Source organism: Polypterus senegalus, chromosome 11 (genome assembly GCF_016835505.1).
Source record: "Polypterus senegalus isolate Bchr_013 chromosome 11, ASM1683550v1, whole genome shotgun sequence".
NCBI classification, from domain to species: domain Eukaryota; kingdom Metazoa; phylum Chordata; class Cladistia; order Polypteriformes; family Polypteridae; genus Polypterus; species Polypterus senegalus.
Window position 1 is genome coordinate 139,167,153 of NC_053164.1, and position 25,904 is coordinate 139,193,056.

General features: G+C 36.4%; 1 protein-coding gene across 1 annotated transcript in view; it reads left to right on the forward strand.

Annotated features, from left to right (window-relative positions):
* The window catches only part of LOC120539529 (alpha-1A adrenergic receptor-like), a 163,773-nt gene extending 138,531 nt beyond the window's left edge, over positions 1-25,242 (forward strand). The window contains exon 3 of the mRNA XM_039769676.1: positions 18,962-25,242. Within this exon, the coding sequence (XP_039625610.1) occupies positions 18,962-19,449 (488 nt within the window). The 3' untranslated portion in view covers positions 19,450-25,242. The remainder of the gene's footprint in view (positions 1-18,961) is intronic.
* Positions 25,243-25,904: the final 662 nt, after the last annotated feature.

The window sequence follows — 25,904 nt, forward strand, 5'->3', positions numbered from 1 at the left end:
CATGTTTGTCACACAAAATGTTTCTGATCATCGAACACATTTAACCATTAGTCAAATATAACACCAGTAAACACAAAATGCAGTTTTTAAATGATGGTTTTTATTATTTAGGGAGAAAAAAAAATCCAAACCTACATGGCCCTGTGTGAAAAAGTAATTGCCCCTTGTTAAAAATAACCTAACTGTGGTGTATCACACCTGAGTTCAATTTCCGTAGCCACCCCCAGGCCTGATTACTGCCACACCTGTTTCAATCAAGAAATCACTTAAATAGGAGCTGCCTGACACAGAGAAGTAGACCAAAAGCACCTCAAAAGCTAGACATCATGCCAAGATCCAAAGAAATTCAGGAACAAATGAGAACAGAAGTAATTGAGATCTATCAGTCTGGTAAAGGTTATAAAGCCATTTCTAAAGCTTTGGGACTCCAGCGAACCACAGTGAGAGCCATTATCCACAAATGGCAAAAACATGGAACAGTGGTGAACCTTCCCAGGAGTGGCAGGCCGACCAAAATTACCCCAAGAGCGCAGAGACGACTCATCCGAGAGGTCACAAAAGACCCCAGGACAACGTCTAAAGAACTGCAGGCCTCACTTGCCTCAATTAAGGTCAGTGTTCACGACTCCACCATAAGAAAGAGACTGGGCAAAACGGCCTGCATGGCAGATTTCCAAGACGCAAACCACTGTTAAGCAAAAAGAACATTAGGGCTCGTCTCAATTTTGCTAAGAAACATCTCAATGATTGCCAAGACTTTTGTGAAAATACCTTGTGGACTGATGAGACAAAAGTTGAACTTTTTGGAAGGCAAATGTCCCGTTACATCTGGCGTAAAAGGAACACAGCATTTCAGAAAAAGAACATCATACCAACAGTAAAATATGGTGGTGGTAGTGTGATGGTCTGGGGTTGTTTTGCTGCTTCAGGATCTGGAAGGCTTGCTGTGATAGATGGAACCATGAATTCTACTGTCTACCAAAAAATCCTGAAGGAGAATGTCCGGCCATCTGTTCGTCAACTCAAGCTGAAGCGATCTTGGGTGCTGCAACAGGACAATGACCCAAAACACACCAGCAAATCCACCTCTGAATGGCTGAAGAAAAACAAAATGAAGACTTTGGAGTGGCCTAGTCAAAGTCCTGACCTGAATCCAATTGAGATGCTATGGCATGACCTTAAAAAGGCGGTTCATGCTAGAAAACCCTCAAATAAAGCTGAATTACAACAATTCTGCAAAGATGAGTGGGCCAAAATTCCTCCAGAGTGCTGTAAAAGACTCATTGCAAGTTATCGCAAACGCTTGATTGCAGTTATTGCTGCTAAGGGTGGCCCAACCAGTTATTAGGTTCAGGGGGCAATTACTTTTTCACACAGGGCCATGTAGGTTTGGATTTTTATTTCTCCCTAAATAATAAAAACCATCATTTAAAAACTGCATTTTGTGTTTACTTGTGTTATATTCGACTAATGGTTAAATGTGTTTGATGATCAGAAACATTTTGTGTGACAAACATGCAAAAGAATAAGAAATCAGGAAGGGGCAAATAGTTTTTCACACCACTGTATTTGTTCCAAATACAACATTTAATAAGTACAGATTTTCAGAAGTCATAAACTTCACTAAAAGCAACATAGAATAATCTGCTATCTCTCCCTTTTTTCTTAGTAGAGTACTGAGACTTTATTTCAAAGACACAATAATAAAGGAGATATACTGTGTGTCAAAAATTTCCCAGTGTTTTCACAGAACAACCTAGTATATAATGAAAAGTCCTAGAAACAGCACTTTACAATCAGATTTTTAGACAGTGAATGAAGGACATTGCTTAGATAGAACAGGCTACATTCTTCATTAAATGTACCTCATGTCTACTTAGACTTTCAGAAGGATTAAAGTTTGCCCAATTATTGGATTATTTTTTTCACGTTTTAATAATTGTCTGAACTGTGTGGACTCCAGCTACTAACTTTTAAATCACTATTACCTTGCCATCTCACTAGAAAATCCTAACTTTACAATGGGAATGAGATATACTTTCTGTCCATCCATTCATTTTTAAACCAATTTTATCCAATCAAGGATCATAGGGAGGTGTATCTCATCTCTTTAAATTCTACAAACTAACTTATTGTACTATTTAAATTATAAAAAGTAAACTTGCTCAATTGAGGTTGACTTGGGAATTCTTCTGTAAATGGCTGTTTATGCCCAGCAACTGGAAAGAAGGACATCTCAAAATCTTAGGTGGATAGTACTGCTTTGAGATGAAGTTGTTCCTCCATGTCACTGAGTGTAGGGCACAGTTGTGAAAAATATCACTTTTCAAATGATTACATAGCTGATACTGCAACAAAATTAACTTAATTAACCAATAATGTATACAATGAATTCATGTGATATATAACTTATAATCCAAATGGTGTATGTATGTCCACTAACATAAAGCAAGTCCATATGTTTACAATTAACCACAACAAAGATCCTTCAAGTTTAGCATTAAAATCACAGTGTTGTATCCTAATGATTTAAGTAGCAGACTTCATTTACATAGTGGGTAAATCAAATTGGTTTGATGTTATCTTAAGTTGTAGGAAAGGGTTTAGGTAGGCAAGAGTTGAGGACCAATAAGTGCTCGGGTGAACATACAATGCATATAATGCAGTTATGAGGAATAAGAAGTGCAAGTATTTTAGACCTTGAAAATAGAAGAGAGGCTCATCTGTCCAACATCTAGTGTTTTACATACAATACAATGGTAAAAAGAAAATGAGAGGTACCAAGTTTGCGTATGAACTCACTATACTTAGTTATCATTCATACAGTAGCTGCTTTGTTATGCAGAATGTTATTGGTTATTAGAAAAACATTTGAAATGTGAAATTGTACAGGAAAGTCATCATGTCATGTAGTCTGTCATCCCCTCTGATTTCTGTTTATATAAGCTGATATTGTTTTAGATAACACTTTCCTCCATTTTCAAAGAAGTCAGTCACAGAGCCCAGGTGAGAATCCAGAACATTTCTTTATTTGCACAGAGTTATGTACAAATGTCTCAGTCCATGGAGTGAATAATCAATTAAACTAAACAATCAACTAAATCTTCTGCTTTTTATACTTTCACTTTATCTAATACATATACATATATATATATATAAGTTGTTTGAAGTGAATCAGCCAGTCAATAAAGTTGTGGTCATTTTGTTAGGCAATTAAATTTTCTGATCCCTCTCCGGAATTGTAATACAAAAATTAAAATTCTGTGTTACTTTATTTTGAGTACTTGAACAGTTCATCGGTTTTTTTTTTTTATCTGTATATGTGTTATGGTCTGCGGTGGGCTGGATCCCTTCCCAGGGTTTATTTCCTGCCTTGCGACCTGTGGTGGCTGGGATTAGCTCCAGCAGACCCCCGTGACCCTGTAGTTAGGATATAACGGATTAGATAATGGTTGAATGGATATCTGTTATGGTGTTCAGTCTCCCTTTTTAATAAATGTTGCGCTTGTATGATAGGATTTAGAAAAATAAAAACACTTTCCTTAATGCCATAAACAGCACCGATTAATTTAGGGCAAACCTGGTGTGTTTTGGAATCTCAGAGCTTGTCATGTAATGTTGCATAACCTTCAGTATTAGAGTCAAAAAAATAAATGGTAATATTTTGTTTATTTCAACAAGCGTGTCTGGGTTATTTGTCTTCATCCAAATTACGAATCACAACAGAGAAAGTGAAAGTGTTAATGTAGACTTTCGCCAATTTGCTCAGATCTCTTCATATTTCTGGCATGCTGACCGGAACGTGAAACAGAGAATCCTCACCCCAACTTAAGTCATTTTCTTTCCTACTGTATGCACAGGCAACAAAGAATCTCAGCAAAATACATTAAGAAGGTTGGTATGAGGGCTGAATCTAGTCCATACTAGTCCTCTGGGATGAATGATATGTGTAAACATAGGTTGTAAGTTGAGAAAAAGTATAAATATTATACATTATTACAACAAAAATTAATTGTTACCACAACTCATAAGTTTACAGTACAGGATTAAGAAGGCTGGACATGAATGAAATTCATTCATTCACTTTCAAAATGCACCTATTCCAGTACAGGGTCACAAGGGATGCAGAAGCAGGAACCAATCCTGAAAGGCTTGTCTGTACAACACATAGTACAGGAAAAATTACATTTCTAAAAATTAAACTATGCAAATGTGATTGTAATAATTAAAAAATTATTCCCGAAGAGTCCCAAAGAGTGGACTCAATTCAAATGGTTTTTGCCCAGTGTGATTGCTTGATTGCTGAACTACAACACAGTAAAGATACCCCGAAGGATTGAAGAAGAAAATTGGATTTCTCTCTCAAATTAATTCATTGGCCATTTGAGGAAACAATATTCATGAGAATGGTGGAGACATTTATGAATTATTTTTTATTCCCATTTTCTCTCATAATCACCGTGGCATAAACAATGTATGATAGCTATTGCCATGTGCCAGTAGCTTACAAAGCTGAAAGACACATTCCCTAATGTTGCCACATGCCTTTCAGAAAATGACCATTTCAGTTTCATCTTGTTTTAAAAAATGTTTACTTATACTCATAGACTACAAGTGTGTTATTGAGGACTTTACAAGAAAAAAGATTAGAAGAGGTTACTTTAAGTGAATCAGGGTCAGGGTGAGTTTTTCGTTCAATTTTTGTCTAGGCTAGAACTATTTTTGAAATGCAGAACACCACTTCATTGCCCATAAATCTTCACAAGTGTTATAAATTCTGTAATATCTGCAATGAAAATGGTTTTTTAATATGCATTTGCTAAAGCAAGACAATGCAAAGTCTACATTGGGTATCATTGTTGCCATCTAGTGGTACAAGATGGAATTGTATAGTGTTTACAACATAGCTGTTTGGAAAGATGTGTTCCAAGTATGAAAATCACTGGCTTTTAATAAATGAAAGAAAGCATATTGTTAAAGCATTTATAGAAATGTAAATATGATTTAAGTACAATTGTATAATGCAATGCATTTTTGGGAAAGATCTTTTTAGAGTGGTTATTTTCACTTTTTCCTGTTTAGTTTCAAGTTGAAACTATTTCTAAGTGAAAAAGTGTACTGAGTATTTTGTATGCGGTAATATTTAGTTACATTTGTGTTTGTGTATGTATTTGCCTGTTTATTTGGCCTTTTGTTTGTTATCATTACATGAGGTAAACCTGGTCCAAAGCACACTGCTGTTTTGCTCTTATACTCCACACTTAACAGCTTAATCTGGTGTTAATAGAAGTAGCTCATTGAATCTGCCACACAACAGAGGGTTAAGTGCTAAGAAAGTATTATAATAGTGCCATTCGGCAGACACTGACACCCCATAAGAGATTAGGTCAATCCTTTTGCCCACTACCCTACTAGCCCACTGCAGCCCTAAACAGTTAAACAGAATAGAAACTGGAAGGCTCACATTTGACTGTCTCCAAGCTGACTTACACACAGTTAAACCACAGTCAGTTCAGACGATCTTCTCAGGGTCACAGTAATTTGATGAGTAAAACTGAGTTTACCACATCGCGCATCTTGTATGAAAGAAAAGAGGGGATTCCTAGTGCACTCATTAATGTTCACAACCAGACACTGTATAGAACAAACAATAATTAAAAAAGTAAAGCAAGTATGGTGGAGGATTCTGCTTTTTTGGTTTCTAGAGAGGTTTAAACTCCAGGGCTGGATCAAATGTTTTCAGATTTACAGATTTTCCCAGGTACTTCTAGTAGACAAATGACTGTATTCTTTTACTGCTGGCTTGCCACATATGTGCATTTTCAGTTCATTGATCATAAAGAACTGTTTTCAGATTCTTCTTCTATTTCTTAGGTGTAGTGTTTGAATGAATTTAGGGCTTAATATTTGCCTGGTTTCCCAAATCATTATAATAAAACATATCAGCACTGATTGTCATCTGTATACTGTAGATCAGTGACATAATTTTTAGGTTATCTGTGTGAGCTAAGGCATTACAACTTCTGCAATGGTTTCCCAGGAAGACTGGATTTAGCTATGGCTGCAGTTAAGCTTTCGGATACAATATATTGTAGGGCTTAAAGAGTTTGACTCTTTAAATAAATATCAAAGAAATATTTTCAACATAAAGTGCAATAAGTATCCGTCAAAATTAAATTAAAATTAATTGGATACATTGATATTATATCTTATAGTACACTGTAAAGCATTTATTACTAATGCCACTGGCAGTCAAACAATAAGCAACAATCCAGGGCATAGTAGAGTGAGTCAGCAACAACATTTATTTTTTTAGCACATTTTCATAAATATGTAGCTAAAGGTGCTTTACAACATGTGAAAGAAGTAATTACATGCAAAGAAAAACAAATTAAATTCAAGTAAGACAAATAATAAATAAATTCAGTAGTATGCAACAGATAAAAGACAGGTATATACTTAAAAGAAGTAGAGTCCTTAAGTATATATTTATTTTTTAGTTTCTAAAGATCAGTCCAATAATAAGGTCAGATGGCCAGGATGGACCAAAAAAAAAAAAATAAAAAGCAAGCTTCTAGTAAGATGTAGAAAAAAGAACAAATATGTAGGGTATCCAGACCTAATTTAAATGTTCTTAAGTTGTTTTTTATTACTCTTTGTAGGCTTCATCTTAGAAGATTCAAGACAGTAGGTCTTGAGACAAGTTGGGGTGTCTGCTTTTTATTCAGACAACACCGGCAGCTGCACAGGACTTTGATCAAGTGGTGGTGGCACTGGATGAACCAGAAAACAAAGAAACAGAGAAAAGTAATGATTAGAAATGTTAGCAGATTCACTGAAGAGAATGATAATTCTATGCATATCTAGTGTATCAGGAGCAGAACTAAAATGAAACTATGAAAAACCTACTTAAGAAAGAGGGATTTTAGGAGTTTCTTAAAGTGTTCCACAGTGTTAGACTGGCTTATCTCTGTTGATAAAGTATTTCAGATTTTTGGTGTATAATAGTAAAATGTTTCTTTTGGCTCTTGGAATATAAGCAGAACACCATTTGAAGATCTAAGGTTACTTGGAATGTAGGGGGTCAGGCACTCCAAGATGTAGGAATGAGCAAGATTATTTAAACAGACACATACTGCTAAACAAAACCAATGACCCTTAAAAGTAAATAAATATGTGACCATTCCAACTTAAAAATAAGTACAACAATACTAAGTACAGTGTCTGATGTTAACATTCAACATGTAACAGACTGAACAAGTAGCAATAAGCAGATAAAATCAAATCATTAGTGCAAATCACTTGGTAGTGCGGGTGTTGACATCATGGAGTCTTGGTCACATGTCAACACTGTGTGGAAGTTAATCATTTAATGGCCAATGGGTAAAAATCTATTTTGGAGATTGTGAATATTAAAATGGGACTTGAAAAATCTGTTTACCGCTACATACCCATCCTTAAAGAAGAACTTATTTCTTGTCAATCACGATATATATTTGTTTGCCACATGAAACTGTGTTTAAAAGTGAAGCATTTTTCCTAAATTTTAAAATATGCATAGCCTGCTGTGTTTTATCATAAAGGTAAGGGGTACCGGGGTCCCTTCGTAAAGAAAAGCCTTAAGACTTACTGAATATGTCTACATTGAAGTAACAAATGTTTTGATTTAACAAAATGTGCTTTCCACATTTCTGAGGTGTGTCCTGACAACAAAAGTAAACTGGAAAATAGTAACTTTTATCAGAGATTCTTGGTCCTATTTTCCTGGGTTTAGGACACATTTCTTGCTTGATTGTCTGCAGCGGAGTTAAGACAACCCAACGTTGCACTCCCCCCCAACCCTTTACATTCTGTGTTGTTACTTTACATAGCATACAAAGCGCAATGCACACTGCACATCATGGTTAATATGAACTGTACTGATATCACTACATTGTATTTTTAATAAAAGACAAACAAAATCTCCTTTTTGGTGGCATGTCATGATAAAAAAACACTCAAAAATTAAAAACAGCAGAGTGTGTGAGATATAGGAGATAGAAATGCCACAAACCAATTGTCTATTTTTAATGCATGATGAATCACTCTTGCTGAGGACCTGGTAATAAAAGAACCAAGGACAATTGTTTTGAGTGAGTAGCTTCACTGCTGTACATTGGGAGAATATGAAGACTCCATGTAGAAACTGGCACTGTGATACAGCTCCATCTATGCTAAAGCATCTGTACTAAACTTAATGAACTGCAATGTGATCAAATTTGGGTGACTTGGCATTGCTTGTTCTCCCTGCGATGGATTGGTACTCAGTCTGGGTGTTATTTCTGCCTTGCGTCTGGTTCTTGCTGAAATAGGCTGCAACTTCGCACAACCTTCCTCAGGATTTAGCAATCTTAGAAAATGGTATGTTATGGTATGGTATTTAGAAGTAGGCCACTGGCCATTATATCCCTAAATACAACTCCATATTGTCTTCACCATTTTTGTTCATGCTTATTTGGAATTTTTATCACTTAAAATAAATTAAATCACCCTCCATTCATCACATTTCTGGACCATTTGTGTTCATTACTGTGCCATAGGGAGCTGAAGCCTGATCAAGCTACAGTAGGTGAAGGATAAGAACTACTTACACTGTCTCATATCAGGCCACTTAGAGTAAGAACTTAACCAAACATGTAGCACCAAATCACAGTACCCAGAAAAAACACACATGACCACAGAGAAAACTTCACACAGTGATTAGAATGGAACAAATAAAAGCAGAATAGTTTAAAAATAGAAAAGAAAGCATTGTTGTTAAGGACAAATCTGCACACAGCACTATTATAGTTGACTGGACTGTTAATATTTGTATGTGAAATGGACATGGGTCCTGTTGCTAATCCTACCTTTGACTTTACATCCAAATCCAATGAATTTATCATGTTGTCATAGGATTTTTTTTTTTTTGTCAATGCTTGCTGTACCTAATCTCTGCTTATTAATATTTTAACTTGATTATTCTATACATACAGCTTTCTAATCTATTTAGCGAAAGCAGATTACTTAAAAGACACCAAAATTCTTCAGTAATAGAAAACAATGGCATTCGTTCATCTCTCAACTTCATTTAACATAAAGGAGCAAAAACTTATAAAAATTGTGCACCCTACAGGCTCCATTACCTCCATGTTTTGTTCATGGGTATGATCTGTTAAGAAAATAGACCACCCATGCCCACTAGCAACAACTTTGCCTAAAAACCAAACTGGGCCAGAAGTGGACTGGGGAGATTCAGGTGCAAAAATGTTGAGATTGACTTGCGAAAATGTGGCTGCTGGCTTAGAAAATTTAAAAATTAAGCAACAAACTGAACATGATAATAAATCAGTTTAAAACCATTTTTCCTATAAAGTTTTGCTTGAAGATCTGCATTTCTGGACTAAGAGCATTTTTTCAGGCTTCTTGGAGGTTTTCTTGGCAATGGGGGATATAAAAATCAAACAATGTTGCTTCTTGTCAGACACTAAAAAAATTACAACTTTGTCAGGAATCAAGATAGGATGAAATCAATGTTTTAATCATATTGCTCAATTTCAGAAACCCCAGAATAGCACAGAAAGCCACAGAAACTCAAAACAATTAGTAAAGAACACCAATCACAATACTCGGTTTACAAGCAGCCTTGGCATCTTCCTGTTCCTGGGACATTGAAAGTCATGAAACAAAGATGGACTGTTGCAATGACGACATAAACAACAAGGTTCGGTGCAAAAAGTGCTTTGTGCAGTTTATTCACAAATAAACCAGTGTCCAATAAATAAAGAGCAGTGCAGATCTTCAATTTATAAATAATCAAATCCATATTTCATAAAATCCAGTGCCTTGTTGGAGATAAAATCAATCAATAAATAGATAAATCCTTTCATAACTAAATAGGTTAAAAATCAAGACTAAAATTACAGTAATAAAGTTGCATTCCTTCTGTTCCATTTCGGGTTCCTTCTCTCTTGCTTCAGCCCCCCACTCATCATGTCTCCACAGTGAGGCTGAGACACCAGTCATCCCATAATTGGCTTTCATCCCAGCCACATCATCCGGTCACCTCTGAGCATCTATAAGATGATCAGCAAAGGCCTTGGTCGATCCTGCTCCTTCAAAGCTCACCAAGAGGCCTCCTGATCTCCTTGCCTTCCATCCACAGCACCTCCCAATCTACACCTTGTCTTCCTTCCAAATTCACCTCCTTGATTTTTCTCCCATATCTGTCTTTGTCAATCCTCTTCTCAGTTCTTTCTTTTCTGATCCCTGTCTGTCCTGCTCAGACTTCTTATATACTCTGCAGGTGCAGAGGCTTTGCTTAACAACATTTGGAGTGTCAGTGAAGCAGAGCTCATCATGATTTTTCTGGTCTCGGATTTTCACTGAAGGGCTGCATCAGGTAATCAAACCTGTAAATGTCTCAGTAGCAGTAGATGCACAGAGCCTAAGGGCAAAGTTCACTACTTAGTGAACAGCTGTGTGATTCAGAAATCCCGTGCTACCATTGGGAAGACCTGTTTTATAACAAATATTTAAATGTTTAAGGAGGAGAACCATGGTAGGGGATGAATGCTTTTATAAACTACTGCAGCGGTTCTCCTTCTCAGTGTGGTTACAATCAGTTTCACATTCAGTGAGCCATTTAACCTCTGATTAATCTTGGTTAATAAGCTGGTCTTTTCTTTCTCATACTCTGCTTTCAAAAAATTGTGATTTTTACATTCACAAGACATTCAGTAAAGTTTTGTATTTTTACTGCAGCTTTAAATTCATAACTTTGTTTTATCATTTTCTTATTAGTTTGCTCCCTTAATTGTACTGTAATAATGACAGTTAATAACAAACAGAACAGAAACCTGGGCAAACAACATTGAACGATGAAGGTTACACCTGCTTCAGCATTAAACAGTAATGTGCTTATTATTTAAAAAAAATGTAAATTTGGAAATAACGGCTTGCATCATTAAGCTAGGAGTCCAATTAAAAACAGAAGTTGGCTGCCACGTGTGTATGAAAACCACTGAACTAGTGGCTGTTGAAAGAAGGAGGATACTAATAATTTACAGTATGCTTCGATACTTAGTAAAAAAATGCAATGAAAGAATGACAACACCTAGAACAAATATTACATTTGCAAAAATTGAAATCATGAATCAGTAGTGATGCATGATACTTCAGGTACCATGCTGGTATCAGTTGATAATGAAGTAAAAATATTAATTGGTACCAGCCAATGTCAAGATTTTTTGTAATATTTTAGACTAGTATGATAACACATTAAGTATACACCACCAATGCAATCCTGTTCACCAAAAACAAAGCAATGTAATGGATAAATGATCAGCTGTGTTTTCATTTTTCACCATGAATGCTAGGGACGACAAAAGAGCAATAAGCAAACCTTGCTCTGTTTTCCTGGCATGAGGTAAGCCCTGTAAAAGCATACCACCCAGATGTCTACACAGCCTACCGTAAAGCTAGAGGGAGGAAACACATGCTGTCTGTGTCACAAGCTGCTCCAATAGGCAGCCAAGGGTGCTGAAGTAGCCCTCCTAGACGGCACAACATCTGGAGCTTGACACTAAATTGGGCTATGTAAGTTTGGAAATGTTCTGTTTAGTATAATAATTGTCAGAGGTAACACAGCAGATATTATCAACATAGAAGTTGTGTATCAATGCATTCCTAGAATTATGTCCACTGGTTCTATGACAAATATTCACCCCCTTTGGATGTTTTCACATTTTAATATTATACCTGTATAACATTGCATCACAGTGGATATAATTTGGCTTTTTTGACAAATGTCTGCCAAAAAAGACTTTTTAATGCCAAAGTGAAAACAGATGTCTTCAAAGTTATCTAAATTATTTACAAGTATAAAACACAAAATAATTCACCCCTTTAATATGATACACATAAATCATCACTGATGTACACTGAGTTACATAATTATTTCAATGGAGATCAGCTTTCTATAGCCAAGGGGTTGATTGATTGTAGTATAAATGCACCTTATCTGCAAGGCCCACCATCAGTATTGTGGCCTAACCTACATAATGAAAACAACAGAAAATTTCAGGCAACTTTATGAAAAGCATAAGTCAGGGATCACAGACAAAATACCCAATTCACTGAATATCCTTTGGAGTCTGGTTAAATCAATCAATAAGAAATAGCCCTAGCTGTAAAGCATAAAAATAACAATATTAATGTCCTGGAGTGGCCAAATTATAGTTCAGATGTTGAGAATTTGAGGCTTCAGTGACTTAAGCTCATAATCTCTGGCACCCAGCCCCTGAGCTTTCTGTCCCATTCACAAACAATCATGGCAAACCTCTGATCTTCTTGCCCATCGTATACCATTTGTATTTACATTATTCAATAAATCAGTTTGTTTCCAAGTTCTTACTTATTTATATAATTTTGACATAGATATTAATATCTAGATTTGGAACTTATTTCAGTTCCCCTTCTCTTTTCATAGGATAATATTGATACAGACTTTATCAGACTTTATGCTAGTATTGATCTTTTTGTGTTATTAGTTATTTTTCAATTGCTAATTATTAGCTACTTCTCTACTGGGTATACTTTCAAAAATGTTATGTTTAAGAAAAGTGACACACATTAATTGATTCCATTTTTACATCACTTGAATTGCAATCTGCTGTACATGAAAGCTATTAAGCCGCCACAAGCCCATGTGTGCTCCATTATCAGCTCCATTGTGAAGTGCTGGTAAGAAGCGCATATTTAATGTAATCTACTAACATATGTAATTGCATTCTGTTATTACTATTACATTTGAATATGACTTATTGTTACAAAACTATTTAATAAACAAAAGTGTAATAATTGACTGTTGGATGAAATGAATAAAAAATGTGAAACATTACAACTTTAATATCATTTAGTTTACTTGCAATACACACATGCATTACTACATGCATACATACAGTATCTAACTTGTCATGTGTAAGGTTAAATTTGAAAAAAATGATCATGTCAGGAAGTAAATATAAACATATATAATAAAGTGTAAACAAAAAACATATGCCAGCATAACACAGGAGTACTGTAGAGTTTTTAGGAGACTGGTCTTGGACAATCAGTATACAGTATACCAGAACACATTACTTTTCACTGCCTGACCTTCCTTAAGTTCTTATAGAACAGCAGCCTCCAGCAAGTAAAAACTGGAAGACAATATCATGTAACACAGAAGTATGCTGACCCTACTAATCATTTCTTTTTTTGATTTGGTAATGATGAAACTCTGCCAGGTAAGTTTAAAAATAAAATTCAATGATTGTGAGAAATAGAATATCCAAAGCATAAGTCAAATATTACAGATATGGGACAGAAAAGGACATAATGTATCCTGTGTTGCACCTAATACTCCTAGTTTATTGTCTTTCTTCCTGCTACCATCATTATCCCATAAAAATGTATAGATCAACGTTCAAAAATTCTTAATGCACCAATCATCTTTAGCCCATGTTTCATTTTATTATACTAGGAATGAAGACAAGCAAAACAAATATTTAAAGGCAAACTGGGGTGCCGAAAAGTCCAAAATAATGTGTAAATAATGCAGTATATTGCATGAGAATTTTTATATTAAAATTCTTGGTGTACAAGTGATAACATGCTCCATTAAGTTGATATATTTAGATATACTGTATGTCTGTTAGTTAACTGGGTAACTCTGGTCTTTGCGTTAGGCAATAAATAATGACCTCCTTGCCTTATTGCTGGCTCTATGAATTAAATATTATAATCTCTTTTTAAATGTTATAATACCTGGGACATAACAGAAAATAATGTGAGTTTTACTTGTAAAGTTAGTGCAAACAATAAACCAACCTTAGATTGCAGCAAGAAATCTGGTCAAGACACCCTTGATAGATAGATAGATAGATAGATAGATAGATAGATAGATAGATAGATAGATAGATAGATAGATAGATAGATAGATCATGAATGAATGATGATACATGATATTTTATTTGTCTCCAAGCGGAAAATAAAATCTTACAGAAACTGAACATATATATATATTTACTACAAAAGAAAACTACTTCATTGGTCATAGACGTTAACTAGAGAGACATGGAGTGTTTCATTCTCATACATTCAAACAGCTAAATTCAGATTACCTACTCTTATGATTTATAGACTTATTTAAAACATCAAAAATAGTAAAAAGTGTGGCTGCAAAATAAGCAGACCTTTTTAACTATTGAACCACAGAAATGTAATTGTAATATAAACCCATGAATGAAAGGGAAGTACAATGTGGCCATAAATCATCTAGGGTATAGGCAAATACACTGTAAAACTGGTAAAGCACATATTGATCATGTTAAAATACAAAAAAGTATGACTCTGGGTGACACTGATTATTAAAAGGAAGTGTTTGTTCTATTTTACATATGTGTGGCACATGGACACTTGTCATATGGGTAAATATTAAAGGATAAACACACAGGGAGGAAGGCAAAGGTGTTTTTTTAGAAATATATGAGGAGGAACTCATTCAGCCATCAAATGTGTGTCACATGAGTGGTGTACATGTGCGTGCAGCCTTTATACTACTTTGAGGAATTAAATTATATTGACTAAAGTGTAGTATTCTTCACAATCCTAAACACCTCTATTAGTTTCTCATATAGAGACATGAAAACATACCATTGATTACAATATATGTACTTTAGCGATTTATATATTTAATGCAGAGGTTGTCATTCACAATGATGTCTAGATGAGATTGTCCTCTCTTATGTACTGTAGTTTGTGGGAGATCGTGCAAAACTGGATATGAGAAGTATTTTATAGGACACTAGTAGATCAAAAAATATACAAAGTCAGAAAAAAAGCTGAAAGAAGCCAATTAGCCTAACAGAAACCGTTTGAAGGAACTCATACCCCAGCAAAACACCCACAAGCTTCCAGATCTTACCCAGGATCAATCTCGGAATGACATTTAGATGAAATGATAATGTAACTTGTGGTGCTATTTTTATAAAGCAGGGTAAATTTAATGTACAGGGTACTGAAAGTATTCAGACCCCCTTCAATTTTTCACTCTTTGTTATATTGTAGCCATTTGCTAAAATCATTTAATTTAATTTTTTTCCTCATTAATTTACACACAGCACCCCATATTGACAGACAAAAAAAATAATTTTTGAAATTGTTGCAGATTTATTAAAAAAGAAAAACTGAAATATCACATGGTCCGAAGTATTCAGACCCTTTGCTCAGTATTTAGTAGAAGCACCCTTTTGAGCTAATACAGCCATGAGTCTTCTTGGGAAAGATGCAACAAGTTTTTCACACCTGGATTTGGGGATCCTCTGCCATTCCTTTTTGCAGATCCTCTCCAGTTCTGTCAGGATGGATGGTAAACGTTGGTGGACAGCCATTTTTAGGTCTCTCCAGAGATGCTCAATTGGGTTTAAGTCAGGGCTCTGGCTGTGCCATTCAAGAACAGTCACAGAGTTGTTGTGAAGCCACTCCTTCATTATTTTAGCTGTGTTAGGGTCATTGTCTTGTTGGAAGGTAAACCTTCGGCCCAGTCTGAGGTCCTTAGCACTCTGGAGAAGGTTTTTGTCCAGGATATCCCTGTACTTGGCCGCATTCATGTTTCCCTCGATTGCAACCAGTCGTCCTGTCCCTGCAGCTGAAAAACACCCCCACAGCATGATGCTGCCACCGCCATGCTTCACTGTGGGGACTGTATTGGACAAGTGATGAGCAGTGCCTGGTTGTCTCCACACATACCGCTTAGAATTAAGGCCAAAAAGTTCTATCTTGGTCTCATCAGACCAGAGAATCTTATTTCTCACCATCTCAGAGTCCTTCAGGTGTCTTTTAGCAAACTCCATGCGGGCTGTCATGTGTCTTGCCTCTCCTCAGTGTGTGGAGACAACTAGGCACTGCTCATCACTTGTCCAATACAAGTTAACTAATGAAAACAAAAACCCCAAAGAAAGCTTTGTCTTCCTCTTGTAATGGTGTAGAGCAAAAATTGTCCTTCATCTTAATTGGCTTTGGAATTCACCTAAAAGCAGCATGGTAATATTTGAAATGTCTGAAGTTTCTTACTTTCCATTATTTACATTTTAAAAGATTACAATAAGTTACAAGTCAGTGAGTTATAAATTGTTATATAGTGTATTATTAATACTAAACCAACAAAAGAAAGAAGAAATAATGTGAAGTAATCACTTAAGTTTTTGAAGTATCCTAAAGATTAGTAAAGGCTTTGGAGGTATAATTAAATAACAACAATGTTTTAAGCACATTTTTGAAAAATTAGGACATAAAGGTAATTTAGGTTGGCAAGGCAGAAGGTTAGACTGCTCCACAGCTTCTGTATGGTGTGTTGAATTTCCAGCCCTGTCCAGTTTGCATGTTCTCCCAAGCTTGAGTGAACTTTCTCTGGGTATTCTGATTTCCACCCACATCACAAAGACGTAACTGTTACATTAGATGTTGGATTTATTGGCACCTCTGATTTGAGTAACTTTGAGTGTGAGTTCAGATGTGTCTGATTTTCTTGACTCTGTCTTGGAAAAAGCTTCTTCAGAAAATTTAAATATTAGGATATTCAAACAATCGAGATGAGAACAGGCCATTCAACCCAACAAAGCTTGCCGTTCCTATCCACTAAATTCTTCTAAAATGACATCAAGTCAAGTTTTGAATGTCCCTAAAGTCCTAATATCTACCACACTTCTTGGTAATTGATTCCATGTATCTGTGGTTCTCTGTGTAAAGAACAACTTCCTAATGTTTGTGAGAAAATTGCCCTTAACAAGTTTCCAACTGTGCTCCCGTGTTTTTGACGACCTCATTTTAAAATAACAATCTCATTCCACTGTACTAATTCTCTTCCTAGTATTAAAACACTTCAACCATGTCTCCTGTTCATCTTCTTTTGCTTAAACTGAAAAGGCTCAGCTCTTTAAATCTTTCCTCATAAATCAACCCCTGTAGCTCCGGGATCAACCTAGTCACTATTCTCTGGACTTTTTCCAGCACTGCTATGATCTTTTTGTAGCCAGAAAACCAAAACTCTGCGCAGTACCAGTGCATTATAAAGCTTGAGCATAATCTCCTTGGATTTACAGTGGTGTGAAAAACTATTTGCCCCTTCCTGATTTCTTATTCTTTTGCATGTTTGTCACACAAAATGTTTCTGATCATCAAACACATTTAACCATTAGTCAAATATAACACAAGTAAACACAAAATGCAGTTTTAAATGATGGTTTTTATTATTTAGGGAGAAAAAAATCCAAACCTACATGGCCCTGTGTGAAAAAGTAATTGCCCCCTCAACCTAATAACTGGTTGGGCCACCCTTAGCAGCAATAACTGCAATCAAGCGTTTGCGATAACTTGCAATTAGTCTTTTACAGCGCTCTGGAGGAATTTTGGCCCACTCATCTTTGCAGAATTGTTGTAATTCAGCTTTATTTGAGGGTTTTCTAGCATGAACCGCCTTTTTAAGGTCATGCCATAGCATCTCAATTGGATTCAGGTCAGGACTTTGACTAGGCCACTCCAAAGTCTTCATTTTGTTTTTCTTCAGCCATTCAGAGGTGGATTTGCTGGTGTGTTTTGGGTCATTGTCCTGTTGCAGCACCCAAGATTGCTTCAGCTTGAGTTGACGAACAGATGGCGGACATTCTCCTTCAGGATTTTTGGTAGACAGTAGAATTCATGGTTCCATCTATCACAGCAAGCCTTCCAGGTCCTGAAGCAGCAAAACAACCCCAGACCATCACACTACCACCACCATATTTTACTGTTGGTATGATGTTCTTTTTCTGAAATGCTGTGTTCCTTTTATGCCAGATGTAACGGGACATTTGCCTTCCAAAAAGTTTAACTTTTGTCTCATCAGTCCACAAGGTATTTTCCCAAAAGTCTTGGCAATCATTGAGATGTTTCTTAGCAAAATTGAGACAAGCCCTGATGTTCTTTTTGCTTAACAGTGGTTTGCGTCTTGGAAATCTGCCATGCAGGCCGTTTTGCCCAGTCTCTTTCTTATGGTGGAGTCGTGAACACTGACCTTAATTGAGGCAAGTGAGGCCTGCAGTTCTTTAGACGTTGGCGTGGGGTCTTTTGTGACCTCTCGGATGAGTCGTCTCTGCGCTCTTGGGGTAATTTTGGTCGGCCTGCCACTCCTAGGAAGGTTCACCACTGTTCCATGTTTTTGCCATTTGTGGATAATGGCTCTCACTGTGGTTCGCTGGAGTCCCAAAGCTTTAGAAATGGCTTTATAACCTTTACCACCAGACTGATAGATCTCAATTACTTCTGTTCTCATTTGTTCCTGAATTTCTTTGGATCTTGGCATGATGTCTAGCTTTTGAGGTGCTTTTGTTCTACTTCTCTGTGTCAGGCAGCTCCTATTTAAGTGATTTCTTGATTGAAACAAGTGTGGCAGTAATCAGGCCTGGGGGTGGCTACGGAAATTGAACTCAGGTGTGATACACCACAGTTAGGTTATTTTTTAACAAGGGGGCAATTACTTTTACACACAGGGCCATGTAGGTTTGGATTTTTTCTCCCTAAATAATAAAAACCATCATTTAAAAACTGCATTTTGTATTTACTTGTGTTATATTTGACTAATGGTTAAATGTGTTTGATGATCAGAAACATTTTGTGTGACAAACATGAAAAAGAATAAGAAATCAGGAAGGGGGCAAATAGTTTTTCACACCACTGTATATATGGATGGATGGATGTTCAATCAGAATGAACAGCTTTTTGAAATTAAATCTTAAGTTTGTTTTAGTCCTTTTGATCATAATAAAGAAACTCACTACGGACCTTCAAACCTACATATGAGTCTGAGCTTCTGGGAACTGAGAGGGAACACTTCTTATCCTAACTCATTTCTTCTTTCTCTTCACAGGTTCTATATTCCCAGCCTACAAGCCCTCAGAAACTGTGTTCAAGATAACATTTTGGCTGGGATATTTCAACAGCTGTATTAACCCCATCATTTATCGTTGCTCCAGTCAGGAGTTCAAAAAGGCCTTTCAAAATGTTCTACGTGCCCAGTGCTCCCAGTCAAGGGCTGGGTCAATGCCTAAACCTTCCTCGCTGGGCTGGGGGCACGGACGTTTTGGAGTGTCAGGGTCAGATGCTCATAGCCCAGTGACACCTGTATACTGCCAAGTGGAGCGCGACAGAAGTGGCTGCGAATGGAAGGTGGTACATGGAGTCTTAACATCAAGTGGGGAACATCCAACTAACAGAGCCACAGCTTCAGCGCACACACGTAGTAAGACTCTGTTGCGTGAGTGCTGCTGTGTAGTAACAGAAAACACACATCCGCCTCAAGTGCCTGTTATCAAGGTGCACACCATGTCGTTGTGTGAGAATGGTGAGGCGGTTTAAGTCAAATAGCTCTCAACAACCAAGAGAAAAACTCTAAATTGTTACTGGACCCAAGAAGAAAGAATCATTGAAGTAACAGTGTCCTTGTGTTCTGGGAGATTTTGTTCCAGAGGCTGCAATTCTACCTTGCCTTCTTCTCTCATTCCATTTTTACAGCTGTTTAGATGACACTGATTTATTTCTTCTTGTCTTAAAACACATTAGTCAAATGATTCTTTCAAAATCAGCCTGGTATTACAAGCTCACGGGCTAGCCTTCATACATCAGACTCAAGGAGGTCCACCTTCAAATCAACAACATGGAAAAACTGACAAATGAACAGAAAGGGTACCAGCATAGATTTGGGGGACATCTAACATAGGACAAAGTAAACAGGAGGCACAAGAGGACTGCTGAGATTCATTTAGCCTGTTCCCTGCCCAGTGGGGCAATTTATAAAGGCACGTTCAGCTGATGGCTTCATGATTGACCAATAGCTGCATCATTCCTCTGTGACATGGCACCATGCACACTGATTACTGTATTGATGATTATTAATTATTGAGAATAAAACATGTTCCTCTACAATTATGATTTAATTATCAATCAATAGTAGAAAAGGTAGCACCATGACAGGATGATTAGCATGAATAAGGATGCTACCTACTCATGTATGATGTTACTTTCTCACTGCATAACAGAGGACATGTGTGGGCTCTTGTTGATATGTAAACATTTTATATGTCACTCTGTCAAAGCTAAAGGGAAAAAATATGTTTGATATATATTTTCAAGCAAGAGACTCCAGCATTTCTAATTTTTGTATATTTATTTTTGGAGAGTAAATAAACTTTGGATTGCAGCTACTATCTAGATGGCTGCTGATCCGGACCATCACTAAATGGATTGGTAAATCCATCTGGAGTGAAGGCTATGCTGTCAATTCTCCATAGCCTATACACGGTACAAAAAAGCTGTCATGTGTGTCAGATTCCTCTGCTAAAGTGTCAGGGCTTTTTGGTTCTAATAGTATTTTGCACTTTTATTGTCTGTGTTTCTTCACATTTGGCACATTGATTGCATTCTGCTTACAAGTAATGTGTGTGACCTCCTGTGCTCCAGTGTGTAACTGCCTTGTGTAACTGCATGAAGCACTGGTATTGCTGTCTAATTAGTGTGCCAAAGCGCTGTGTGTTGAATATGTGAATTGTGGTGAATTGCTCATCTCTCAACATGGCTTCGCATATGACTGATGTGCAGCAGCTGAAGCATTGGCCTGTCAAGGCCTCCTTTCTTTTTTATACAGGATCATTCCACTGATGCCCCCAAGTCACTGATTTCCCAATGATGAGGAAACATTTGGAAACTCATTAGTACATAAAGTAACTAATGTGGCCTACATGTGACCAAAAGTTCATCTAATTCCTAATAAAAGAAAAAAGAATCTGATTAAATAATTGACGCCCAGACACATCTACCTTTCCTTATCCTCATTTAACACATTGCAAAACTGCTGTCTCCCCAAAATCAGCTTTGCTACCCACTCCTTTATTATGGACTTGCTGATACAGCTGACCAGTAGAAGAATGTTTTGTGGAGAGATGAGATATAAGTGGATAAATGGCATACATTTAAAACATTACAAAGTTAAACATTGTATTCTAAAAAAATAAACTAAATTGTTATCAGTAAAGTATAGCATAGGTGTATATATTAACTAGTATTTAATTTGGGAAAAAGAACTTTACATTTTACCAGCAGATAATAAAGGGGAATTTACATAAGCTGAAACTTAACTGAATGCTGGGCATGTAAGCATACCAACAGTTACAAATGCAAGAATCGACAGAATGATGTTAACTTTAACTCAGTTGACATGTGAAAAGGAGGGTGCCCATCTAAAACAGTCCTCTCCCTATTCAATGAAAAATCAGTAAAAATAAAGATTTAGCTTTTTATAGCATTTAGTTGCCCTACTTAATATCTCTAAATGTCCGCCCCGGGAAGACATCCTAGCAACCCCACTTACACAGGGACACAGGGACAACCCAATGGACACTTGAAGTGGAACACTCCCTGGAAATGTCAGCTGAGTGCTGTCTCTCTTTTTCTCTTTCATTCTGCCCCCACTTTCAGCGCAGCACCACCAATAGACTCCTGCTGACTACACCAAATGCTTTGCCATGAAAACAAACCCTGATCCATTCCCAAGTTACACATTTTGCACTTTTGTAACCTACCAATGGTCCGCTACAAACTTGAGTTTGTCTGGATTACAAAGGCCTATAGAAGTAGCTCCTTTTACATTGAACAAAACTCATATGCTGAGGCATGCAGGGACTGCCTGCAAGTGGAGCTTTTTCTGGTGAGCCATGAGCTTTGGTGCAGCACAGTCACAACAAATACAAATAAGGAAAGGTAAAATATCTGAGCGTTCTCTCTTTCTTTAGATTCTTTTTTACCTATTTTAGGACTTACCTATGAAGAAACATACAATAAGTAATTCCAAAGGGTTTGTGAAATGTTTCTCCTTCCTGTAGGTGCAACATTTTTGCTAAAATTGAATTGTATGAAAGGGAACAGCAAAGCGTATCGCCGCACATGACCTTCAATGACCAGGGAACTGAATCCAACCTTGTAAGACTGAGTTCCCATCTAGAACTACAGAATAATGAAAGCCATCCATTGTTAGTGCAACAGAATTCTTTCAAATAAATAACAAATTAAGTACTTGAGAGCACCAGTGGAAATCAAGGGGAAGTGCCTTCAAAAATGAGGAAGCACTTATTCATGTAAAGGAGCATGGAAAATTTTTAAGAATCTACCAAATGAAGTGGAGACTCTGAAACCTTTTTAAAAATGTCAAGAAACACCTGAGTTATTTGGCAGATAAACATACTTTAAGAACTGAATGGTTTACACTCATTTTTAAAATAACCTATATTTGCTTGAAGGTTTCACTTTTTACTTTGTGTTATTTTTTCACCTCTCATTACTAATGTTATTGGGAATGGCTGTGTGTACAGTGCTAGTATCCAAACATCATACTGTTTGTGCCAGTAACTGGAAATAAATGAACGCCTGTTTAAGGCCAGGCTATTCAATGTGTGACTGGAGTGCCACAATGAAAGGAAAGCTATGCCGTAACAATGACTAAATATTCTAGTCTGCATAACCTTTCATTAGAGGGTGAGCATGTGTCTTAAGACAAGAGATTATTCTGTTCTTAAATTTAGCTGAACAAGCTGGTCTTGTAGATCAGGAGTTTGAATAGAAGTAGAAGCATCTGGTCGGCAGTGCATTACAATGGAAATATTTATTTTTTGTCATTACAACATTCGAAAGTCACTCCATTTGTCACTGCAATTGAATGGTATATTTGTTTAAATTAGTATTTGAATGAAAAAGGTCAAAAACTTCTGTTTCCCTTTCAGTGGATAATACCATCCCATTCTGAAAGACTGCAGAAAACAAGATGAGATAAATCTATAAAAATGTATTAATCTAAAATCCGTACATAATTCTCTCATTAGCATAATTTTACCATATTCACAGTGTAAATCATCCTAAATGAATACTCCATAAGAAAAGCTTAATTGAATGTTGCTTATCCCATGTAGTTTGTGAAAAAAAAAAATTTATCTGATGTTTCCATGCAGAATGGAGATAAAAAAAAACATTTCTGACTCAATATAAGTCAGTAGCGATCAACGTTGAACAAAAACAAACATTATCAAAACATCCATGAAAAAAATCTCACATGTGCAGTCATCCATCTTTATGCTCACAATGTCCAAAACAGAGTGATTAAATATATCATTTCCGGAAAATACTGGCATGAACTAAAACAGACCTCACTCAAACGCTTCTGAGCATCTGAATGAAAGACCCACCCCACCTTTCATTCCTTGGCCCGCAGTCCAGCCCAGTGTTCATTAGTTAACATCGCATTTTAAGTGATACCCTCAGTGCAAAGTTCACTTTAAAGATGAAAAGTGAGGGAAAACATTACAAGGAAGAGAATTTAGCTTGTACATTTCTGAGAGGCTTCAATAAGCAGAAGCTCTTTTTACCACACAGTGCCACTAAATAATTCCGAGATACGGTACTCCAGTTCTGGATATGAATATAAATGTAACTGTGGCAGGTGGGTCTACAAGTCAGGTGCTCATTCACTTCTGAGAGGCATCTCTTTTAGTTCATAAGAGCATTTTCCAGAAATTAACGTATTTAAAAATAATACATATGTTCAGGATGTTGTGAGTATATGACTGATAATGTGACACAAGTAACATGAGCTTTTTCAGTGGATGTTTTGACATTGTTTGCTGTTGTTTAATGGTCACTATAGGCTTACATTGTATGAGAAACTTTTTTAATCTCCATTCTGCATTACATTTTTTTTTCTCAACCAACAATACAAACTATATGAGGTGAGTAAAAAAGTCAAAAAATAATCATTTTTGGGTGGTGTTTGACTGTTTCTTCAGCAAACATTCAAACTCTGGATAGAACTGACAGCAAACCCAATGGATTCTCAATTGACTGGCTTCAAAATGAATGAAGTAAAAGAATTGTTTCTCTAATAAAAACCCATAATAAAGATTGGTAGTTAATGGGTTTGTTAGGGTCCTTCTTCAGACAGTCAGTTCTCAAAATGCAGAGGCACTGTGGCAAAGTTTGGTGCTGTTGGCACCTTACAGTTTTTGAACATTTTCCACTATATCTTGTCATTTAGGATTCCATCTATGGAGTTAGGTTTCCTCTTAAAGTCCAAAGTATTATTTTAGTTTAGAAAAAGTTATTTTATTGTTTGCTGTAAACGGGGCCACCTATCCTGTTTGGGGTGGTTTCTGCTTCATTATTTTGGAAGTAAAGGTCAAACAAACAGAAAGGTTTTCATTTACAGTGCAAAACCCTTTTTATTCCAGCAGTATCCCCCAAAAGGGAAGAACCAACCATGAATGGAATGTCAGTTCAGCACAGGGCAGACTCGCATACACCACCTCAGTTCACACCAGGTCAGTTTTATCTTCACATCTTTTGAATGAAGGGGGAAACTAGAGTACCAAAAAAAAAAACCACCCAAACACTCACAGAAGCAGCAGACTCCACGTAGACATTCTTCAGGTTAAAGGCATCAGTGCTGACCAATGTGCCACTGCGTGTTCATTTTCTGTGATTTGCCATTTAAAATTATTGTTGTAAAATGTTTACGCCTTTCAAAATTACAATAATAACTTCATCTGAGAAAATAAAGGTGAAATTGCTGTATACATAAACTCCCTGCAGTATGTAAAATGTGCATTGTAAAAGCATAATCAATGAAAAAGCTATACAAACTTTCAGATGTTCATATTCATGATTGATATTTGCTTTCTTAAAAAGTGAATTCCCCAGAAGATATGTGCTGACTTTTCATGTGTTAACCCTGCACAAAAATGAAATGTTGAATTAATAACCAGACAACAATTAATTCCTCGTTAGGTTATTTGATCTTTTATAAATTGCTGTTAGAGTTGTGTTGTGTTTCAAGGCCCTAGGATTCATCAAAGTGTCTCTTCACTCTGCTCCACCATTCCCAATTTTTCCATTCCATTTACTTGGCCTCTCTTCATCCTTTCTGCAAATTAGGAATTATAGGAGAACACAACTCAGGATTCTGGTAATTTTACTGATTACATAATAGGTGAAAGCTATTCTTGAAGAAGGGAGACTAGGAAAATTAATTTTAACATTGGACTTTTTACCAGTGGCAATGTATATCAACAAATGTGATGAAATTTCAGTGAAATAAATATATTTTTTGGCTGATGAGGTTCATTGCTTGCTTTTGTTATTCCTTTGGTGCTTCATGAAGGTGATGTGGTTATCACATGAAAGTAAATGTGTCATCTTGCTGGTTAGATTACCTGGATGAAGACCTCCAGGACTAGAATGGTAAAGACTAGTATTTTGAAAAGCAACATTTATGACTGCACATGACATCTCTGCTGTCTTCTGAATATGGAGGAAGTGAGTACTGTCAAGCATCAGTTCAGTATGCTGTTTTTACACTTCTGTTATATACTGTATGTGTTAAATTTTGCTAAAACTCAGGGGTATTATGTAGACAGTCAGATCCATAAGTGCACAATGATTTGGACGAATCCCCCAATTTTGGCTCTGTATGATAATCACAATGGATTTGAAATAAAACAATAGAGATATGATTGAAGCGTAGACTTCCAGTTTAATTTAAAGGGTTTGGCAAAAATATTGTATGAGCTGTTTAGGAATGACATATTTTTCTGCAGAGCTCCCTGATTTTCCAGGGGCTCAAAAGTATTTGAACAAATCAACATAATCATAAATATAATAATCATTTTCAATGTTTGGTTAAAAATCCATTACAGTTCATGTTTGCCTGAACTCTGGAACTGGTGGCCTTCTCCAAGTGCTGGGTTTCCACCATACTGATGCTTTGCCAGGCCTTT